The sequence below is a fragment of the Phyllobates terribilis genome, unplaced genomic scaffold (genome assembly GCF_046119375.1).
Source record: "Phyllobates terribilis strain yellow unplaced genomic scaffold, ASM4611937v1 Scaffold_4__5_contigs__length_816908805, whole genome shotgun sequence".
Taxonomy (NCBI): Eukaryota; Metazoa; Chordata; class Amphibia; order Anura; family Dendrobatidae; genus Phyllobates; species Phyllobates terribilis.
In genome coordinates, this window is record NW_027362764.1 from 714,771,734 (window position 1) to 714,795,355 (window position 23,622).

The 23,622-nt window shown below is 43.6% G+C and overlaps 1 protein-coding gene across 1 annotated transcript in view; it reads left to right on the forward strand.

Annotated features, from left to right (window-relative positions):
* Positions 1-23,622, forward strand: part of GRHL2 (grainyhead like transcription factor 2) — a 95,749-nt gene that overhangs the window by 67,022 nt on the left and 5,105 nt on the right. The window contains exons 9-15 of the mRNA XM_073679679.1: positions 7,411-7,569; positions 10,100-10,190; positions 11,973-12,112; positions 14,379-14,410; positions 18,105-18,196; positions 19,256-19,341; positions 23,137-23,201. Of these exons, the coding sequence (XP_073535780.1) occupies positions 7,411-7,569; positions 10,100-10,190; positions 11,973-12,112; positions 14,379-14,410; positions 18,105-18,196; positions 19,256-19,341; positions 23,137-23,201 (665 nt within the window). The remainder of the gene's footprint in view (positions 1-7,410; positions 7,570-10,099; positions 10,191-11,972; positions 12,113-14,378; positions 14,411-18,104; positions 18,197-19,255; positions 19,342-23,136; positions 23,202-23,622) is intronic.

Consider the following 23,622-nt stretch of genomic DNA (forward strand, 5'->3'; position numbering starts at 1 on the left):
AGTGGGTGTGGGTGGAGGAAGTAGTTTATGGGAGCACTCATACAGTAGCTATATAAAAAGGTAGACATCTTAATAGCAAGCGAGTTGGAGTAGGGACAGTTCAGAGGAACAGTCCGGGAGCAGAGTCTCTGTAGGAGCTCTGCTCCACTACAAGGGCCTAGGACAGACGCCCAGGAGGGGAGCAGGGAGTAAGCTCTGTTCTACAGAAGGGATCCTAGGGGAGTACGGCGAGTGCATGTGGCACCCATACACCCCGAACCTGCCAAGTGTCAGGAGGACCTAGGCCGCAAGAAGGGGTCCAGCCCCTGGCCCAGTCATGCAGCTTCAAGTCTCGGCTGGAAAAACCGGAGGCTTCTGACTTCTATAGCCAGGAGCCGAACTTCCACTTCAATCCAAGTAAGGTCGAGCAGGTCTGTGCAACTCCGATGGACAGGGGGTACCTAGCAGCACCCGAACAGGATTCACAGTGGGAAGCGCAGGGCAGGAGGGAGTAAAGACCCAGCGTGAAGTCGGTCTAGAGAGGTACATAAGAAAGTGGGGTTCTGCCGGGCACACCCGAACTGCCTGAGGAAGGACTGAGCCCCTGCCCGGTGAACGCAGCACGACGCGGGAGGCTTGCACCAGTACTGTGCACCTGTGGACTGTCTAAGAACTGTGAGTAAATCTTGATGACTGCACTGAGCTGCCTCCGCTCCTTTATTTCGCCGGTGCCATTTCCCTACCTGGACTACAACGCCCAGCGCACCTCCATTCATCTACACTGCCCTGAGGCCCGCTCCACCTGTGAGGAGCTGTTCCATCACAAGCTGCCTGGCCATCCGCCTCAGAGGACTGTTGCAGCGCTGGTGATCCTCACCAGACACCACAGGTGGCGTCACGACAAATCCCCCCCCCCCCTTTAAATATCCCCCCTTTTTGCACTGACCGCCCTGGGTCACGGACCGGGCCAGCCACCGTGATGATCTCCCCCTAAAGCAGCCATAAGGCCCGGCTGCCGAGTACCCCACGGCCCTGGGGGCGAGTCAGCTTCTGGCGTCACGAACAGGATGCGTGACCAGCCCGTTATCAGCGGGTATTGTGTGCTTAAGGACTGTTTTACTACATTGAATGTGGCTCCTGCCCCAGAAGAACGGGCGCCATTATGTGCGTGATCAAAACCAACAATATGGAACCTCCCATCGTGGGCCGGGTCCCAGAATGGCGCCAAAAGCATACCCTGCCCCTTGCAACTGTGACTTTCCGCATAGATGTGTCCGTCAAGGCAGGAAGGCCGTCACAGGGAGTGACCGACAGCAAATCGCCAAGGGACCACCCCCAAAGGAGGAGAGGAGGAGGAGAAAAAGAATGGAGACAGGGTGTGGTCTCAACCTGTCTAGCCAGACCGCACCCGGCAGCCAGGATGGAAGGGAGCAAAAGCCAAGCCTCTGCCTCTGGCCTGCCGCAGCACCAAGTCACCCCCCTCACCATGGAGGGAGATATGGAAAAGTTGTCCCCAGAGGACGTGGAGTTCCTCGAGAGCGAGGTCCTCGAGCTGGGCCAGCAAGTGGAGCGAGCCCAGCAGGCAGCGGTCGCCCGATGGAAAAGCGAGCTGCTCGAAAAATTGGCAGCACGCCGGAAAGTGAAACCAGCAGCCGCACACCAGCTCCGGCGGAGCTCGCGGAGAACCAGGAGGCCGTGTGGAGTACAGGAGCAGGTAGGAGAGAATCCCCTGTCCCAGGCGCTGCCAGCGCCGACCTGCTCCTGGGCCTCCTTCCCCAGCCCCCGCTATACGCTGCTGCGCCCTGGCCGGAACCGTTTTGCAGCCCGGAACCTTCACCCCTGGGCGCAGAACCAGAAAACCCCCCCACCAAGAGCCTTCCCGGAACCCCCACCACTGAGCGCTGCACCGGAGGGTCCCTCATACAGTGTCCTTCCGGTACCTCTGATCCCGGGCGCTGAAGCTGCGGGCCTATTACTGGGAGCCCTTCCGCCACCTCCGCCTCCGGCACTAGAGTGGCTCTACGGCGCCCCGGTCTTTGACTGGGCCGCCCGCTTCGAGGATCAGCAGCCGTGCCCGCTCATCCCAATACCAGCGCCCCCGGTTGCCTGCCCCGGCAGAGAGGAGTTATGCTGGGACAACCGGGGGGGGGGAATCTGATGGGGTTCTCCCAAGAAACCGAGGCCGCCGCCCTGCTGAGGAAAGAGTTCTGCAGGCGGGAGCTCCGGCAATTGGAGAGGGAGCGACACACGCGGGAAGCGCGCAGTGAACGCCTGGAGGCCCGTGACAAGGCCGCCAAGGCACAAGTCCACCAGGTGGAGACATCACACCCTAGCCCCCGCGAGGAAGGCCTCATCGTTAAATTCAATTTGAAGGCTGGGTGGGGCTTCATCCACAGTCCCGAATTTAACAGGGACATATTTGTCAACCGGAGGGATGTGGAGCCTGACCTGGAAGAAGGCCATCCCGACCGGAACCTGTATCCGGGAGACCGTGTCACGTTCACCCGGCATCATGGTGAGCGTGGCTGGTATGCCCTGCATGTGTACCATGCCAACAAGGACGCACCGCTGCAGGAAGTCCCTCGTGACCTGGCTGGGTCAAGGAAGAATGAGGAATACCCCAGGCGGGGTCTCCAGTACTAGGAGCAGTATTGGGACTAGTTGCAGTATTGAACATGTTTGTTTGCTTACAGCGTTTTCTTAGGTACCAGTAAGGGTATAGAGACAGTAGGGAAGAGGACAGTGATCTCCCTAAAAACTTTCCATTATAAAAAGTTTAGCACTTCTTAAAGTGCACCCTATTGGTTTTATAAGTGCAATCTTTACCTCAGAACAAAAACCCGTTTGGCGTGGCGGAAGATGAGGTCCAGTGTCTGGATCGTCAATGCCCTGCAGCCACGCCCAGGGCCTACGTTGAGGGTTTGCGGACGGGTCCCTCATTCTTCTGCTGTTGCACCCTGGTGCAGAAACTCTCTTGAAAAGTGTTTTATAGGAATAAGAGCTCTTATGCTATTTCATAATGTAACGTTTAAAAGTGAAGTGCCTCCCATAAAGGGAAGAATGTTTTATAGTCTTATATGCGAATGCATTCAAAAATTTTGCATGTCAAGTATTCCTGTTTTTACATTGTTCCAGCCCGCGGACGTGCTGTGTTTTACCGGGGGGGGGGAATGTGGCGCCCCTGAGGGTTCAGTCGCCACAGAGGTATTGCACCTCACCCAGAGGTGTGGTGCCTCCCTTCACTCAGGTAAGGAGGGAGTGCTGCACGGAACCCCAACACCTACATCCAACACGACACTACCCCAGGCCAGCAGGAGGGGCAAGACGCAATGTAGTTTTCTGCTGAGCCCTGTCCCTGGCTGGGGTGGGGGGAACCCAAAGTTAGGGGGAACCAGTAGTGGGTGTGGGTGGAGGAAGTAGTTTATGGGAGGACTCATACAGTAGATATATAAAAAGGTAGACATCTTAATAGCAAGCGAGTTGGAGTAGGGTCAGTTCAGAGGAACAGTCCGGGAACAGTCTCTGTAGGAGCTCTGCTCCACTACAAGGGCCTAGGACAGAGTCCCAGGAGGGGAGCAGGGAGTAAGCTCCGTTCTACAGAAGGGATCCTAGGGGAGTACGGCGAGTGCAGGTGGCACCCGTACACCCCGAACCTGCCAAGTGTCAGGAGGATCTAGGCCGCAATAAGGGGACCGGCCCCTGGCCCAGTCATGCAGCTTCAAGCCCCAGCTGGAAAAACCGGAGGCTTCTGACTTCTATAGCCAGGAGCCGAACTTCCACTTCAATCCAAGCAAGGTCGAGCAGGTCTGTGCAACTCCGACGGACAGGGGGGACCTAGCAGCACCCGAACAGGATTCACAGTGGGAAGCGCAGGGCAGGAGGGAGTAAAGACCCAGCGTGAAGTCGGTCTAGAGAGGTAAATAAGAAAGTGGGGTTCTGCCGGGCACACCCGAACTGCCTGAGGAAGGACTGAGCCCCTGCCCGGTGAACGCAGCATGACGCGGGAGGCTTGCACCAGTACTGTGCACCTGTGGACTGTATAAGAACTGTGCGTAAATCTTGATGACTGCACTGAGCTGCCTCCGCTCCTTTATTTCGCCGGTGCCATTTCCCTACCTGGACTACAACGCCCAGCGCACCTCCATTCATCTACACTGCCCTGAGGCCTGCTCCACCTGTGGGGAGCCATTCCATCACAAGCTGCCTGGCCATCCGCCTCAGAGGACTGTTGCAGCGCTGGTGATCCTCACCAGACACCACAGGTGGCGTCATGATAAATCCCCCCCTATAAATATCCCCCCTTTTTGCACTGACAGCCCTGGGTCACGGACCGGGCCAGCCACCGTGATGATCTCCCCCTAAAGCAGCCATAAGACCCGGCTGCCGAGTACCCCACGGCACTGGGGGCGAGTCATAAACAGAAACAATGAAGAAACTCCACTTCTTGTACAAGCAACACAGCGTCTTCAGATCATCGGATGCCCTTTTGTGAAACCTCCACCATTCTGCTACTAATGGCCTATCCCAAAGTTAGTCCACCAATATCACGATTCTGGAAAAATCCTTTAATGACTGCAAGAGGAGATATTAAAAGCCATGAAAAATTGACACAGAAAAGCTTACAAAGAAGTTCTTATCTATTGTTTCAATAGTCCTCTACAACAAATCGACCTAGTTATATTGGAATACACAACTTATATTTCTGCATAATTAGGACAATTAAAGTAGGGGTATGTTCACACACAGCTTTTTTTACGCATTTTTTTCTATAGCCTTAAAACCACAGCAGAAATTGCATGCAATTTTTAGTGCATTTTCGATGCGGTTTTTGGTGCTAGTGCATTTTGATCTCAATGGCAAAAGACTGCAGTAAAAATGCTGAAACAATTGACATGCTGCATTAAACAAAACAAAAAAACGCACCATAGGCCAAATAGTGCAAGTAAAAATGTACAGTGTGAGTGAGATTTTTAGAAATCTCTTTCATTTTGCTATCATTGTAAAACACTGCGTTTTTCTGTACGAAAAGTGCACGGAAAAAAACGCATCAAAAACGCTACAGCCCCGATTCACCATTGTTGTTTCTCCACTTTTCTGGAGTAATTTGCTCCATTTTAGTGGCTTTAGTATTTGTGCCTTATTCTCTATAAATTTTGCTGCACTTTTTTTTTTACTTTTTTTTTTCCTTTGGCAACTTTGCATATCCATATGTTTTAGACCGATTCATAAAATGCAACTTTCACCAAATATCGCATTTTTTGGTGCATCTCACTCATTCCCTTCTCCCCTCCACTTAGAGTAAGGTTTCAATTTGGCTCTTTTTTTTTTTTTACATTTTTTTTAAGCATTTGTGACTTTTGGTGCTCAAAAGTTGCAAAAACTGGTCAAAGACGTTTTTGATTTAGTGTCAAATTTATGAACCGCGTGCGACATCTTGAAGAATTTGGCGCAAAAACCGACAGAGAATATCACAAGACAAAAAAAAAAAGTGACTTCAAGAAATTGATGATGATGATGATGATGATGATGATGATGATGATGATGATGATGATGATGATGATGATTCGGGTTCTATTTGTGGACAGGCCCTAAAGCTCGCAGACACTTCTGATGAAATGAAGTCCTTTGAAAAGGAACTTTATGTTTACAGATAATTTTATTCTTTTGTGTACATTTTCTATCTATCTGTCTACAGTATGTATCTCATAATCCTGTTCTTGGCTCTGGGCAGTTGCCAGTGTTGCCCACCCCTATTAGTGGCATTATAGCACTATCTGCTAGTTCTGCAGATGGCAGATGAGGCACTGGCTGAAGTATTTGCAGGTAGATCTAAGGATACTTGAGATTCATTGACTTGTTATTCCTGCAAAGAAACAACGACTGGCACAGACTTCATGCCAAGACATTATTAAAAAGTATTCTGCAGAGTTTTGTTTGCTTTTAATATAAAGAAGTTTGCATTTGCTCCAGCATTGGCAGATCACCGGTTTTGAGCTCCTTTGGTTGCCAGGGTGTGGTATAGGGTAAAAGTTTCAATAAATGAGTGTAAACATGCGCCAGAGTTATTAGCATTGCTGTAAAACTGAAACCTTACAGCCCCTGAGTGACTTTTTATAGACCTAGTTTTAGTAGTGTTCCCATAAAAGTGCACTTGTATCATAAGAGCTAAAGGGCAATGCTGCCATCATATTATACTAGTCCAGATGACCTGGATATGTGTGTGTGCCTGTATTGTATGCATTGTGTGTATGTGAGTACACAGTGAATGTAAAAAAAAAAAAAAGTCTACGCACCCCTGTTAAAATACCTAGTTTTTATCATGTAAAAATCATTTCAAGGCTGTGTTCACAAGTTGCATTTTTGCTGCTTTTTTTCCACAGGCAAAACTTGCTCTCTTTGCAGTAAAAAAAGCAGGTTTTGCTGAGGTTTTTGCTGGATTTTTAACTGCATTTTTGTCAGGTTACATTCAGCTAATAAAGTTTACTGCATAAAAAAAAATAACCTGATTCAATTCCTCAGGTTTTGGCACCAAAATGCAGCAAAACCTGATACTTGCATTTTTGCTGGGTTTTTGCACCACCCATTGCTTTCTATGGGTGAAAAATGCTACAAATATGCTGAAAGATGTGACAGGCTGCATTTTGCAAAAACATAGTTTTTATTCCTGATTTTTGTAAAAGAGCTAAGATGTGTGCCTGAGATTTCTGAAATCTCATAGACTTTGCTGTTACTGTAAAACCCAGCTAAAAATTTGCATATAAAAAAAGCATAAAAAAATGCTGCAAAAATGCAACGTGTGAACATAACCCAAGATGAATCATTTCAGAACTTTTTCCACCTTTAATACCACCCATAATCTGTACCAATCCATTGAGAAGCAAGCTGAAATGATTTTCAGGGGGTGGGAATTAAAAATAACAAAACTAAAATAATGTGGTTGCATAAGAGTTAACACCCTCTTATAATTGGGGATGTGGTTGTGTATAAAATTAAACAAAAAACTGACAGAAATTAACTGCATGCAGCATGTAGGCACATTCACGCTGGCCAATAAACAGACGAAACCTAAAATAGAAACAAAATGAGCAAATACCCTGCTGTAAATAAATAAATAGCAATAGTGCATGAAAATAATATAGGGTGCTTGATTAACATAAATTTGATAACAAAAATGTAAAATCCATCCCTACCACGTCAAGGTGACCCTATTCGGGACGGTCCTAACCTCTAGTATTAAAACCTTTTAAAAAAAACAAACACTTTTGACCTGATGACAAGTCCTGCTTAAAGTGTTAATGCATCTAACCTGATTTTATATATATATATACACATATATATCTCATATCAATGTTTGCGCTGAGCCAGGATGTGAGATTTGCATAGTCCCACTTGGAGCCATTTGCATAACTCTTTCCACTGCTCTTTCTATAGATTTTCATCACGGTGAATTGCCTCAGCACTGATTTCTCCTCTCAGAAAGGGGTGAAAGGACTTCCACTCATGATTCAGATCGACACGTACAGCTATAATAACCGCAGCAACAGGCCGATCCACCGGGCCTACTGCCAGATCAAGGTCTTCTGTGATAAGGTAACCTAACAATGGGAATCTTCTGACAGCCCATGATCCATTATTCTCTTGAATGAATAGATAATGGTGCCTGCCGGTGACTGACTGCTGCCAGGGGCTTTTTAATGTTTAATGGATGATAATTCTTCAAGCAGATACTGTATGTCCTCTGGTTACAGATTGTAGGAACTCCCGATGCTTCAGACAGCGGCCGTGGGTGGATATTACCAATATATATATATATATATATTATCATTTACGATTAATGGAACAGAGAAATTGTTCATTATGTGAAAAATTACAGGGTACTCATACAAAGTCAAAGTAAATTAAAAAAAAAATGATTTACCCCTTAAAAGAGTTCTTTCAAGACAGAAAACTCCTTTTATATGGCGGTCACAGGGGTCACTGCATGGGAAATGTGGAGTACTACATGGGGGACATTGAGATGAATGGCGGTCCATGTAATATACCCACTGATCAAGTCCGCAAGCTCTTGCTTGTTGGTAATTCTTCATTGTAGCTCACAAAAAATTGAGATCTCATTAATGTCTTTATGATAACCTAATAGGGTACTGATACTGAAAGCTCCTCCTCTTCTCTCCATAGAACCTTATAAGCACCAACTGTCATCTCCTGTCTCAGTAATGTGAAAATCTGTCATCACTGAAGACACATTTTTAGAGATTTTATTGCTAAATTAAGAATAAGACTTCAGTCCAGGAGGAGAAAGAAGTGAATTATTCAGATTATATTATAAAATTGCTAATTTTCACACGTACTATTGATTTATGAAATAAATATTAAAATAACATTCAATCTTCAAGAAATTGTTAATTTGTTAAAATTGATGATGACCTGTTCTCAAGATAGACCATCGATAACAGAAGCTATCATCAGAAAATCAGGTTGTTGTGTTAAATGTACTTTATTTTTTACTTATTTTACTGTCACCAATTATTTATATAATATGGCCTAGTGGCTGGTGTGAAATATATATATATAGATAGATATAGATATACACATATAAAATATATGTATATTTATATGTATATATGTGTGTGTATATCTATATACAGTATATATGTGTGACTTTAATATATATAGATAGATCGATAGAGATACATACATACATACATATAAAATTCACACCAGCCACTATTATACTAGACTCCTACTTTCTGATTCTGTAAGAAAAAGACTTTTCAGCAGTCTCATTATCATCACATACAGGATTACAACAAAAGGTAACATCTCAAACAATAGAAAACACAGGATCCAACATAGTCTCCCGATACTTACCTGCACGCAACCTCCGATCCTCACAAGATCTCCTTCTCTACTCCCCTCTTATCTCCTCTTCCCACAATCGCATACAAGATTTCTCCTGTGCATCCCCCCTACTCTGGAATTCTCTACCCCAACACATCAGACTCTCTCCCACTGTGGAAACCTTCAAAAGGAACCTGAAGACCCACCTCTTCCGATAAGCCTACAACCTGCAGTAACCACTGCTCCACCATACCGCTGCACGACCAGCTCTACCCTCGCCTACTGTACCCTCACTCAGCCCTTGTGGACTGTGAGCCCTCGCGGGCATGGTCCTCTCTACTCCTGTACCAGTCAGTGACTCGTTTTGTTAAGATTATGTAAATGTTTTTGCTATGTATACCCCTATCACATGTAAAGCGCCATGGAATAAATGGTGCTATAATAATAAATAATAATAATCTGCAGTATCGAATGTCACAGCTCACCTCCTCCTCCTCCTGTATAAAGACATTTTTTCCTTATGTGAACAAGCTCATTAAATGCTTCAACACAAGTCCATATGGCCTGTGTCAGTCTTTTGCTGCTAATGTCCGTGTGTTTAGCAGGAAGTAGGAGTCTAATATTAGGCCTAGTGACCAATATGATATAGAAAAATGAATAAGCTTCTAAAGAAATAAAACCTTTTTTTATAAAATAATTCATAAAAAAACAACAACCCAAAACGTATTTAACAATAGGTACTTCTGTAGTCCGACAACATATTCCCTTTAAACAGCCAAACTCTTGGACCCACCGACTGACCAGGGTTTCGCCACTTTCCCTTCATCACTTACACAGTCCATACAGCACAATGTTATATTTTACTAGATTCTGTACTTGGTATTGCAGCTCAGGACTATGCTGTAATGCCAGGCTTGGATTTGTACCTGGTGAGCAATGAAGGGGACATGGCACTCATGGGAGCATCAGGGTGCCTTCCAAAAGTCAAATACCCTATTTTGCCATTTTCAGTTTAATGGGGTCCCCGCTTTAGGTTCTTCATCATTAGCAAGCGCAAAGAGCTACTACAAGTAATATATTTTTCTCTGGAGGTCCTGGCATATATGCAGCTTATTGATGTAGAAGGAAATCGTGTAATGCTTAATTTGTCCTATGGTGGCGCAGCAGAAGAACATTTTTTGCCAGTTTCCTCACAGATTTTAGCTGATTGCTGTTTGATGTAATAACTGGATAATTTACTTCATTAAATCTGTTTTTTTCCTTCTTTTCTATTTTTTAGGGCGCAGAGAGAAAAATCCGCGATGAGGAGCGAAAGCAAAATCGAAAAAAAGGAAAAAGTCAACCTGCACAAACTCAGTCTACAAATAATTGTAGGTCACAAAATGATGCAAAACTGACTTACTGTAGGACAATAATTATTCCAGTTTGGATAATTGAGTCAGGATTTAAAAGGAATCTAACATCAGATTCTGCTATGATCTGCAACATGTACTAAGGAAAGATAAGGGAAAACTGTCCCTACAGTAAGACTAAGCTGAATTCCTACGATGTAGCGGGCTGCCTGTTCCTAGCGAACAGACCTGCCTTAGTCCTCGGCTAGTCTGAACGAAGACCTATAGCATAAGGGGAGGGGTCCCTAAAAGAACTAAGGACTGGAACAAAAATGGGACACCTCCTAAACAGAGAAGTTGTTGCAGAACACAAACAGACAAAAAGTACTAGAGGTCCCAGAAGGACCAAACGAACTGACAGAGAAAGGTACAGAAGCACCTGGCTAGAGAAACAGTCAAACACTGAAGTCCAGCACAGCCAGGAGGGCGGAGCTAGAATATAAAGGCAGATGGTCACGTGACCGCAAAACACAAGAAGAAAAAACAAACAGGAGGATTCTAACAGATTCAAGCTGTCTGAACCACGGGCAGCATGAATCAGATACTGGCTGCGCTATTGAAGCCAGGAATGTTTCACTCTGAAACCGGCACTGTGTGTCTTGGCTGACTAGTCGAATGCAGACCCCAGTGGCGCCCCCCTTCACACCCTCAAACCCTTTTACTGACTGGTCTCTCCCTATGCTTCAACATTGGGAGAGACTTGTAAGTAAAATGGAGTGTGGCAACAAGAAGCTACTGGGGACTGCATTGGACTAGTCCGCCAAGGAAACATAAAGCATACCTGGCTGCAATCACAGGTTTCCTTTAAAGAAAATCTGCAAGAACAATTATACACCACTTTAAGGGCCACGGCCCCACTATGAGCATTTGGTCAGTATTTGGTCAGTATTTTTTCTCAGGAGTGGGAGCCAAAACCAGGAGTGGGTGATAAATGCAGAATTGGTGACTTATTTCTATTATACCTTTTCTCTGATTGCTCCACTCCTGGTTTTGGCTCCCATTCCTGAGAAAAAATACTGACCAAATACTGATAGAGGGGCCGTGGCCAAAGGGGTATTCTCATATTATTAAATTGTTAGTCAGCATGAAAATAAGCAAGTTTGCAATTGACCATTATGTTACATAGAGTAAAGCTTGTTTACATGAAGCTTGACCACCAGAGCCAGGCCAGTGCATGCAATAGTATTATTCCAGGAGATGAGTCAACTCCTAACATACCAGTTAATTGTCTCCAGCCCATTGATTGCTATACAGAAGTTATCAGCTCACCTCCCTCTTCCGACAGGTCTTTCATCAGCCCTGTAGAATCACAATCATCAGGGACCCCAGCATCTGAAGTTTCCAGAGCAGTTCTAATCATGGCGCCCACTTTCCTGAACCATGTGCTTGTTCAAATGAACTGTTCTCTCAATATGTAATTATAATGATAACAGTGTAGACTGAGAACAAGTAGTAGGATGAAGCTGCTCACCAAAACTGTCACTCAGGGAGGAGCACCCACACCTCAAGCGACAAGGAAGTAAGGAGACTTCAGAACTCTGAGCAGCTCAAGAGACAACTTGAGAATACCCCTTTAAGTCTAGTAGAGATCCTGAGAGGTGGATGCTGACTTCTATATTTTATATACTTTAAATTCCTGTGTCTTGCTCCATCTCTCCAGGACGTGCACTAGCCATAATACCATGTATCAGTTTTGATCAACTGTATGTGATTTATTTTATTCATCCTTCTGATCCTGTCACCTTGTCAATTCTTATCTAGCATCTGATACTAAATTATCAGCTTTACCGCTGCAGAAGAAGAGCGATATTACCTTCTTCAAAACAATGTCTGACCTGGACTCCCAGCCCGTCCTCTTCATCCCAGATGTTCACTTTGGAAACCTACAAAGGACCGGGCAGGTATTTGATATCCATGTTCTTTAGAAAGTAGTAATGTAATAAGGGCCAAACAGGGATGAGCAAAAATATTATGCCAAATTGCACTTTATATAAATTAGCTTCTTCTATTGACAGTTATTACAAACTGCAAATCTTCTAGAGACAGACTAGAAATGCCTGGTTGTCATTGTAAACTTCTTAATCCCCCTCTTCCATTCAAGCATGAACAGTCACTTGCTGCATGTGAAGGGTATTCCCATCTTAGACATTTCTGGTATATCCCTTGGATATAGTCTGATAGGTCCTGTTATAAAGAGAGATGCAGGTCCCACCTCTGGAAATGACACCTATTTATGCACATATAGGCATATAGGTATCTCTATTCACTTCTCTGGGAGTTCCAAAATAGCTGCGCACACAATTCTCCTAACCCTAATTTTTCATGTGTGTACTCTGAGTTCACAGCAGAGTTTGCTCAATCATCACAAAAAGGGGTTCCCGCTTTTCCCATTGACAGCAAGGGACAAAGAAATGGCCATAGATACACAATCATCCTCTTTTAGGAAAGGCAACATGTAACCTCTGGCCACATATGTGCAACTACTTCTCTGCCACAATTAGATAAATAAAATATTGAATACAATATATGACCCCTTGATGAAGTCAAAGATTACAATTGATGAACCTATACTCATAAGGTGGATCAATGCGGTGTGAGCGGAATACACTCTCTCTTCTATGCCTTTAGAACTCCAAATTAATAAGATTTGTTTTACAAGTGCTCGGGAAATTAATACAGCACAGTCTTGTATGGTGTACTCAGGACTTCTGGTTTATTAGCACATGTAAGCTACCTAAATAGTGTCACAGACAAAGCAAAAATTCCCCCCGAACTATGAGCCAATAGGAACTTTAGGGGCATGAATAGAAATGTAAAACTTCCACACCCAGCAGTAGTATTTGATTACCATAACACAGTGATTACAAGACAAGATGGATACCATAGTCACAAAATGAAATCTGTTCTCTTATAACGGACCACATGGTAGCAGCCTCTTCTTACCTCAACACCCTGATAACACCCTGGTATCTCCAGTATTAGAACAGTTGGATAGGGTTGACAGCAGTGTAAGCACCCCCTCCTACCTCAGCACCCCTGGTATCTCCATTACAAGATCAGAAAGACATGGTAGCCTACAGTGTGAGCAGCCTCGTCTTACCTCAGCACCCCTAGTATCTCCAGTATTAAATCATAAATACATGGTGGACTACAGTGCAAGCGGCCTTTTCTTTTCTCAGTACTCCTGGTATCTCCAGTATTGGATCAGATAGACAACATGGACAGCAGTGTGAGCAGCCTTTCTTATCTCAATACTCCGGGTATCTCAGTAATAGATTAGATAGACAGGTAGGACAGCAGTGTGAGCAGCCTCTTCTTACCTCATGACCCCTGGTATATCCAGTATTAGATCAGATAGATAGCGTGGACAGCAGTGTGAGCAGCCTCTTCTTACCTCGCCACCCCTGTTATCTCCAATATTAGATCAGATAGACAGAGTGAACAGCCTCTACTTACAACACCACCCCTGGTATCTCCAGTATTAGATCACCTAGGATGGACAGCAGTGTGAGCAGCCTCTTTTTACCTCAGCACCCCTGTTTTTCCCAGTATTAGATCATATAGACAGGGTGGACAGCACTATAAGCAGGCTCTTCTTACCTTGGCACCCATGGCATCTCCAATATTAGATCAGATAGACATGGTGGACAGCAGTGTGAGCAGCCTCTTCTTACCTCAGCACTCCTGGTATCTCCACTATTAGATCATATAGACAGGGTGTTTTGTTTGGGAGAGGAGGTCTGTCCAGACATTGCTGTAAATGTCCACTTTGTGAAACCAGCCTCAGTCTGTAGTCCAGGCTGTTTGCTTCAAAACTGTTCTCATTCATTTACAACAAGCCTGTATCTAGAAAGTAGTGAGTAACCGAAGCAGAAAGTATTATTACATAGTTGAAAAACGTTTAATTTACTTATACAAAAAAGGAAAGACTTTTTGGCAAACATTTTCATTTTTTTTATGATTTACTCCAACATTCATTTTATTTATATTTTTTTGTGTTCAGTGCTAATCTAGCAATAGGCCCCCGGTAATATTATATCGATGAAAATTGCGCTCCTGATAAAGGCAATGAAGATAAATGTCGGATACATCACTGATGGGCTGTGATAATGGGTATGAGCTGTCCGTGTTGTTCTGATTTATTACCATTTGTTGCTTCCTTTGCAGGTTTTCTACAATACAGAAGATGAAATTGAAGGGTAAGAGAGAAAGTGTAAATCTATTATTAATTATTATAGGAGTCTTCCAGTTTTCCACAGTCTATATCATAAATATCACATAGTTGGGATTACGATCTCTCGGAAGCCACATCTTATAAAAATGGGCATCCCAAATTTTCTCAATGTTGTTTTTTTTAAATTGTTACCATTTTGCTCATTTTAACCTCTTAAGTTGGCCATAAATATTAGATATAAGGTGTATGTGTACCCCACCAATTTTAGCGGGACCATGTATTTTTCATAGGCCTCCGATGGCAGGTTTCAGGGGAGAGAAAGATCACATAGCTGGAGTCAGAGAGCCTGATCTTTTTATTTTTACTGGCAAGATAAGTCGCCAGAGGTGTATGGCAGCAGCTTACTCTACCAACTGAGGACACATGCATGATTAGCCAAGCTGGGTGTGGATTAGTGATGAGCGAGCGTGCTCGTTTAACCCTTTTACCGAGCATGCTCAGGTGCTTACCGAGTATCTTCGGCGTGCTCGTATATTATGTTCCAGTCCCTGCATCTGCATGATTTACAGCTGTAAGACAGCCTGAACACATGCAGAGATTGCTTGTTTGTTAGGGAATCCTCATTTGCGTTGAGGCTGTCTTATAGCTGTAAATCATGCAGATGCAGGGACTCGAACATAATATACGAGCACGCCGAAGATACTCGGTAAGCACCTGAGCATGCTCAGTGAAAGGGTTAAACAAGAACGCTGGCTCATCATTAGTGTGGATGTATCTGTGGGGTCGGCGGAGATAGTGGTGTAACACAGGTACTTTAGATGCAGTGACACAGAAGCACAGAGCAGCCAATACAGGGTTAATAAACAGGGAAAGTTTATGATAACAAGATGAATCTCCACGCAGGGAGTAACAGGGGAAAATATGGGGAAATAGCAGATATTAGTCTGTAACTGACAGTTTACAGTTTAACTAGAAGTAGCAGAGTCAAACCGGTAACAAACGACAGTTTTTTCACTTAGCTGACTTGTATCCTCTACAAGGCAGTTGCCAGCTGGTGCTGGTGACCCTTTCTTCAGGCTTCCCCGCCCAAACAATGCTCAGTCTTCTGGCGGCAGCGGGCGGTCTCCGGTTTTACCCGCTGAGCCCCTAGTCCATAACACAGCACCTCACATGCTCAGCTCCACGGACCCTGCGTCTCTTCTCCCTACAGTCAGCTTGACTCCTCCGGTCCACTGCACTTGGATCCCTTGCTCCAAGTCCTGTAGCCAGGAGCCTGGACCCTCTCACACTGCTCTGCTCCGCAGGACCCAGCTCCGCTTTCCTACGCAAACGTCCTCGTCTCTTCCCCTCTCTGGTCACACCAGGAGTCCTTCTGTCACCTGACCTCCCAGCTCTCTCGACACACCCCCTGCTTCCCTGTCACATGACTCCTCTGCTTGCAGTCTGTCTTCCCCCTGCAACAAGAGATACGGCCCAGCAGTTCTGGATCCCTTGCTCTGAAAGCACTTACACCCCGGTCTTCCCCCATACAGTGGTACCATACAACTACTTCCCCATATGTAAAACTGTGATGCCAGGTTCCATTTAAAAATCAGTCGACAACTTTCAGTCACTTTCAGAATTGCTTCCATTGCAAACAATATCAGAGTACAGGCTGCCACAGATTTATGCCACTTGCATACGACTCTATTTTGGAAATCTCCAAATCGTATGGAGCCATAATTAGAGGACACCTATAGTAGTTTATGGGACCATACTGTTTTGTGATAAGCATCCAATTAGCAGAGGCATACTTTTTTTCTCTCTTATTTATATGGAAGTGTTCATCTTTAAAATAATTTATTTTTGGGAAGACTCCTAAGGTGCTTCTCAGTATCTTTGTAGTGACGTAGTGTATGTGGAAGACTGTCAGGGCTTTCATAGATAGCCTTTGCTCAAGACACTTCGCTTAGCAGGTCCCTTGTTGAACCTCATACTCCATCCTTTAGGCCGTATACAGGGATCTGTACTTGCGCAGGGCCACCTGGGTTACATCCTCGAAGTGGCTGCTGGTCAGTGGAGCGATCTGGTAGAAAATGGTCATTATTTTGGACAAAACCAGGAGGTCAGTAACAGAATTGTAAGACAGTCCGATAGTCAAAAATACAAGCTAGAAGCAGGAACTAGTAACATAGAGATTCAAGAAGTAGGATTTACTAATGCAGGATAAGTAACAACTTACAGGTGTATCTCACTAAATTAGAATATCATCAAAAAGTTAATTTATTTCCGTTCTTCAATACAAAAAGTGAAACTCATATATTATATAGAGTCATTACACACAGAGTGATCTATTTCAAGTGTTTATTTCTGTTAATGTTGATGATTATGGCTTACAGCCAATGAAAACACAAAAGTCATTATCTCAGTAAATTAGAATACTTTATAACAACAGCTTGAAAAATGTTTTTAAAATCTGATTTTGTTGGTCTACTGAAATGTATGTTCAGTAAATGCACTCAATACTTGGTCGGGGCTCCTTTTGCATCAATTACTGCATCAAAGCGGTGTGGCATGGAGGCGATCAGCCTGTGGCACTGCTGAGGTGTTATGGAAGCCCAGGTTGCTTTGATAGCAGCCTTCAGCTCATCTGCATTGTTGGGTCTGGTGTCTCTCATCTTCCTCTGGACAATACCCTATAGATTCTCTATGGGGTTAAGGTCAGGCGAGTTTTCTGCCAATCAAGCACAGTGATACTGTCGTTTTTAAACCAGGTATTGGTACTTTTGGCAGTGTGGACAGGTACCAAGTCCTGCTGGAGAATGACATTTCCATCTCCAAAAAGCTTGTCGGCAGAGGGAAGCATGAAGTGCTCTAAAATTCCTGGTAGATGGCTGCGCAAGACCAATCTTGATAAAACACAGTGGACCTACACCAGCAGTTGACACGGCTCCTCAAACCATCACTGATTGTGGAAACTTCACACTAGACCTCAAGCAGCTTGGATTGTGGCCTCTCCACTCTTCCTCCAGACTCTGGGACCTTGATTTCCAAATGAAAATTGGAACTCTGGGACCTTGTGGAGTGTGTCAATGACTGCCTTCTGGACATCTGTCAAGTCAGCAGTCTTCTCCATGATTGTGGAGCCTACTGAAACAGACTAAGGGACCTTTATAAAAGCTTAGGAAGCCTTTGCAGGTGTTTTTTGTTAATTACTTTAATTTACTGAGATAATGACTTTTGTGTTTTCATTGGCTGTAAGCCATAATCATCACCATTAACAGAAATAAACACTTGAAATAGATCACTCTGTTTGTAATGACTCTATACAATATATGAGTTTCACTTTTTGTATTGAAGAGCTGAAATAAATTAACTTTTTGATGATATTCTAATTTAGTGAGATGCACCTGTATAACTGGCAGCAAGCTGCTGGGAGTTTAAATAAAGGGTGGCTCTGCCCAAAGTTCAAAGCAGAGAGCTGATTACAAGGAATAATCAGTAAGCAGTAAGACACAGATTCTCTGGTAGGACCACAGGTCCCAGCTACACTAATGTTACGCAGGACAGCGTCCATTTCCCACAGCACCATCCACAGTGCAAGCGCGCCGCCACCCAACAACAGAGGCAGAGGCTACAGGAGAGGGTCCAGACATGGAGGAGATAATCTTGATACATGTTAGCAATGCACTGCCCCCTACAGATCAGGAGTTACATATATCTGCTATGGTTCTGTACAGTAACAGCGTGCTGGTAAAGAGAATGCTCCGGCCTGTGGATGAAGAATATGGACCTCCTGCTCCTAAGCAAATGAAAGAAGAAAGCAAAAAAGGTGATTTCATTAATTAATAGAATTGAATATATTACAAAATAAAACATGACACTTACTGTAGATGGTGGCAAAACCGATAAAGGGTATATCTTATATCCACTGCCATCTGATGCAACCAGGGCCACAAGCTCTCTAACTGGGAAAAAAGTGTCGGACTGGGGTGCCAAGAGTCCACCAATAACCAACTCCAGGGTCCCACTTTTAAGCTAAATGCAAATGTGACATTATCCTCAATCACAAATTTATATAACAATGAACTGGGTAGATTGATACATGAATAAGATGCTGCCTTTGTCTGTACATAATGATTCAAGTATATTGTGCCAAGTGCTGCTCATATAAGAGGGTGGTGGCCCACCAGAGGATTCTCCTATTCTGCTGTGGGCCAGTCCAAGCCTGACTATATGTATGTATGAGGGCTCTTTTAAAACCTTAGATGGGTTTTCTAGGATTTTACTTGGATAGTCTATCCTTGGTATGGGCCCCAAATGGGTTGAGCTGCAGAACCGGACAAAGCCATGAGTGCATGGAGCTCTGTACCAGGTACTGCGGTAAAGGGATCTGTAGGTCATTAATGTGGGACCCTCAATAATAATATTTTAAGGGCTTATTTTAAACTTAAGCCATCATTATAAAATCCAGGAAATCCCTTTAACATAGTCAGGATGTTTTTTTTTATTAGATAGGCCAATGATGAATGGTAATCTCTTACGCCCTCTTTATGAGCCTCTGTCAACGCTCTACCAAAACCAGAGCGTTGATATCAAAAGGACAGAACCCCGATGATCCTCATCGACTCATCAGATCTGGCTCAGTCATGGGTGCATAATGCCAATGTGAATGTGGTCTGAGTTTCCCAACCCTGGACCCAACTGCCTACTCCCAATACTCATCCAGCGCTTCAAGCTACCAATGTATAAAGACCCTTTTACTGACGGCAGACCACTACTGATTAGTCAAATTCCTATTTCCCTTTTATTTTTTTAATTAAAAACTCCATTATGCTTTTATGTAAGATAAATATTTTATTTTCTTTACCTTTTGCTTTACTATTTTCAGTGCTAATTTATGTGAGGAAAGAAGCTGATGAAGTTTTTGATGCTTTGATGCTAAAGTATCCTACAGTGAAGGGACTATTGGAAGCGGTAAGTGCATTGTAGATGGACATTATGCTCTGTGTTACGGGTTGGCATCTGCTGGCACCGAGCTGTCGTAAATAGGATAAAATGTGCCGCCAATCAGGTTTCCTTCACATCTTGTTTTATTTCTACCACATTCAGTAGATACGTCAGGACGTGAACATATGTCCTGGACATATGTGACTTTATGCTTTACACTTGCATGTGTCGCTCGCTGACACCCACTGTAAATTCTGTATCATAAAAACCTGACTGTTTTTTTTTTTTTGTTAAACTCCCTTGAATTGATAACATTAGTCAACTACACTTTCCAATACAGTAAAAGAAAAAAATAACCCTGACAGATGCCAAAAGTATAAAAAGTATGTGTTACTGTAGTGAAGCAGCGTATTGTCCTCCCAGCTGCCATGGCAATTGAATGGAAACCCAAAGATCGCAATGTGTGAGGAGCCAGTGGCTGACCGAAGTGACGGCCACCATGATGAAGCCTATTAAATTTCACTATTGTGCTTGATAGAGACATTTAAGGGGTTAAAGTGATGCGATAGGAGCTAGCCATTAACTGTGCCACATGGAGCGGGCTCAGCTCCTGAGCCTGCTCTATATAGAGATAGCGCATGGCCATCATAAATGTAAAGCAATAGTCAAGGGGTTAAATGGGACGGAAGTGCACACTTAAAGGGACTCTGTCAACAGGATTTCTCCCCCCAAACTACTTATGTATGTTTGCAGCTTTTTTAAAGACAAGTCCAGCAATACTTTTACATGGCCAGTCCTTTCCCCAGTTACAGAGAAATCCGCATTTGAATTGATATGTAAATGAGGCTGAAGAGCTATGGTAGATCTGGAGCCTCTGTCACTCCAGCTCTATTCCCCACCCAACGCCACCTCCTCCTGCTTGATTGATGGTTTCTATTGCAGTGTGACTTCAGGCAAAGGAGCCATCATTCTAGCAGGAGGAGGTGGTGCTGTGAATAGAGCTGGAGTGACAGAGGATTCAGATCTACAAATAGCTCTTCAGCCTCATTTGTACATCAGTTCAAACGCTGATTTCTCAGTAACGGAGGAACAGATGACTTGTCTTTGAAAAAGCTACATGTACATACATTTAGTTGGGGGTGAAGTCATGTTGACAGATTCCCATTAATATGAGAGGATGGAAAAGTTAGGCTTGTTTAGCTTAGAAAAAAGATGTCTCAGAGGAGATCTCACTTATACAGTTATATGAAAAAGTTTGGGCACCCCTATTAATCTTAAGCTTAATGTTTTTTATAAATTGGTGTTTTTGCAACAGCTATTTCAGTTTGATATATGTAATAACTGTTGGACACAGTAATGTTTCTGCCTTGAAATGAGGTTTATTGTACTAACAGAAAATGTGCAATCTGCATTCAAACAAAATTTGACAGGTGCATAAGTATGGGCACCCTTATCATTTTCTTGTTTTAAATACTCCTACCTACTTTTTACTGACTTACTAAAGCACTTTTTTTGTTTTTGTAACCTCATTGAGCTTTGAACTTCATAGCCAGGTGTATGCAATCATGAGAAAAGCTACTTAAAGTGGCCACTTGCAAGTTGTTCTCCTGTTTGAATCTCCTCTGAAGAGTGGCATCATGGGCTCCTCAAAACAACTGTCAAATGATCTGAAAACAAAGATTATTCCACATAGTTGTTCAGGGGAAGGATACAAAAAGCTGTCTCAGAGATTTAACCTGTCAGTTTCCACTGTGAGGAACATAGTAAGGAAATGGAAGAACACAGGGACAGTTCTTGTTAAGGCCAGAAGTGGCAGGCCAAGAAAAACATCAGAAAGGCAGAGAAGAAGAATGGTGAGATCAGTCAAGGACAATCCTCAGACCACCTCCAGAGAGCTGCAGCATCAACTTGCTGCAGATGGTGTCACTGTGCATCGGTCAACTATACAACGCACTTTGCACAAGGAGAAGCTGTATGGGAGAGTGATGCGAAAGAAGTCGTTTCTGCAAGCACGCCACAAACCGAGTCGGCTGAGGTATGCAAAAGCACATTTGGAGAAGCCAATTTCTTTTTGGAAGAAGGTCCTGTGGACTGATGAAGCCAAGATTGAGTTGTTTGGTCATACAAAAAGGCGTTATGCATGGCGGCAAAAAAACACAGCATTCCAAGAAAAACACTTGCTACCCACAGTAAAATTTGGTGGAGGTTCCATCATGCTTTGGGGCTGTGTGGCCAATGCCGGCACCAGGAATCTTGTTAAAGTTGAGGGATGCATGGATTCCACTCAGTATCAGCAGATTCTTGACAATAATGTTCAAGAATCAGTGACAAAGTTGAAGTTACACAGGGGATGGATCTTTCAGTAAGACAATGATCCAAAACACCGCTCCAAATCTACTCAGGCATTCATGCAGAGGAACAATTACAATGTTCTGGAATGGCCATCCCAGTCCCCAGACCTGAATATCATTGAACATCTGTGGGATCATTTGACGAGGGCTGTCCATGCTCGGCGACCATCAAACTTAACTGAACTGGAATTGTTTTGTAAAGAGGAATGGTCAAAAATACCTTCATCCAGGATCCAGGAACTCATTAAAAGCTACAGGAAGCGACTAGTAGCTGTTATTTTTGCAAAAGGAGGATCTACTAAATATTAATGTCACTTTTCTGGTGAGGTGCCCATACTTATGCACCTGTCAAATTTTGTTTGAATGCAGATTGCACATTTTCTGTTAGTACAATAAACCTCATTTCAAGGCAGAAACATTACTGTGTCCAACAGTTATTACATATATCAAACTGAAATAGCTGTTGCAAAAACACCAATTTTTATAAAACATTAAGCTTAAGATTAATAGGGGTGCCCAAACTTTTTCATATAACTGTATATACAAGTTCATGTGTGGTCAGTGCGAAGGACTGGCACATGACTTATTCCTTCCAATGACCATACTAAGGACCAGGGGGCACTCATTACAGGTGGAAGAAAGGAGATTCCGGCAGCTAAACAGGAAAGGGTTCTTTACAGTCAGAGCAGTCAGACTGTGGAATGCCGACCACAAGAGGTAGTGATGGCCGACACTATAACAGCTTTTATAAAAGGGCTGGAGCTTTCCTCACAACACATGGCATTGTGGAATATGAATAATCTAGCGATAGAGAATGTAGAACTGGTGGAGAAAGGAGGAACTTGATGGACCTGAGACCCTTTTCACTCTATGTAACTATGTAGCTATGCATGTATCATGTCTATATGAATAGACACATGGAAAGAAGCAGCAGTTCCTGAGATCTGGACTACGGGACAGAATGTTAATGGAGTATATATTAGACATAACTCGATAGTGTGAATTACATTTAAATAATTGTATACAAATCTGCATGGGGTACATCATGTTACTGTAAAATCCCCAGAATCCCTTAAAATCTGCCAGATATTTTTGAAAACTCCCATTCGGATATATTGGACTGTAATGTGTTGTAGATTTTCAGTGCAAAATCCGCAATAAATCCTCCTCATCTCATCACAGTCTAAAGCCCCCCCCATACGTCAATTAATGTGGAATATAATAGGATGATTAGCTCCTTCTGTAATACAGCATAAGCAGCATGTAGTGTTGTGTAGTGCAGGTAGAGGGCAGTGTAGTGCAGCAAATAAACATTCCGATGGGGTGTAGAGAAAAACCTCTCGCCTGTTCCCCCGTCTGCCGGGCGCCTGCTTATCCCGTAATGTCAGGCTTACATTCTCCCTTGCGAGTTTTCCCAGTGTGCTGCTCTCAGTTTTGATCTGTGTTTTTGTTGTGTTTTTTTCTTTTTCAGTTATCAGAAAAATATGGTATCCCCGTGGAAAAAATTGCGAAAATCTATAAGAAAAGTAAAAAAGGGTAAGACGACTGCAATAGGTTAATTGGCTTTTTTGAAGTAACGCAGCTCGGATGAAGAGTAGGCTGCTCGCTTATTGGGATTTATTTAAATAAAGCTGAACTTATGGAAACTAAAAGGACAGATGAGCTGATCGATCCCCGGAGGATCGATTTTGAGTGTAATTTCCTGAAATTCGTAATTTTATGCAAAAATATGATCACTTTGAGATTAGATTTGTGGTTTGCAAAAAAAAAAAAACAACCCATAAATACTTGCCCAGCACCATTTCCCAGTGCTGCCAGTGTGAGACATGTAATGACTGACAGTCTGCTCTCTTGATCTACATGTCTCACATTGGCATCGCCCCCTATTATTTAACCGCTTCATGACATGGTGATTTTTCATTTTTTCCTCCCCTTCTTCCAAGAACCAAAACTTTTT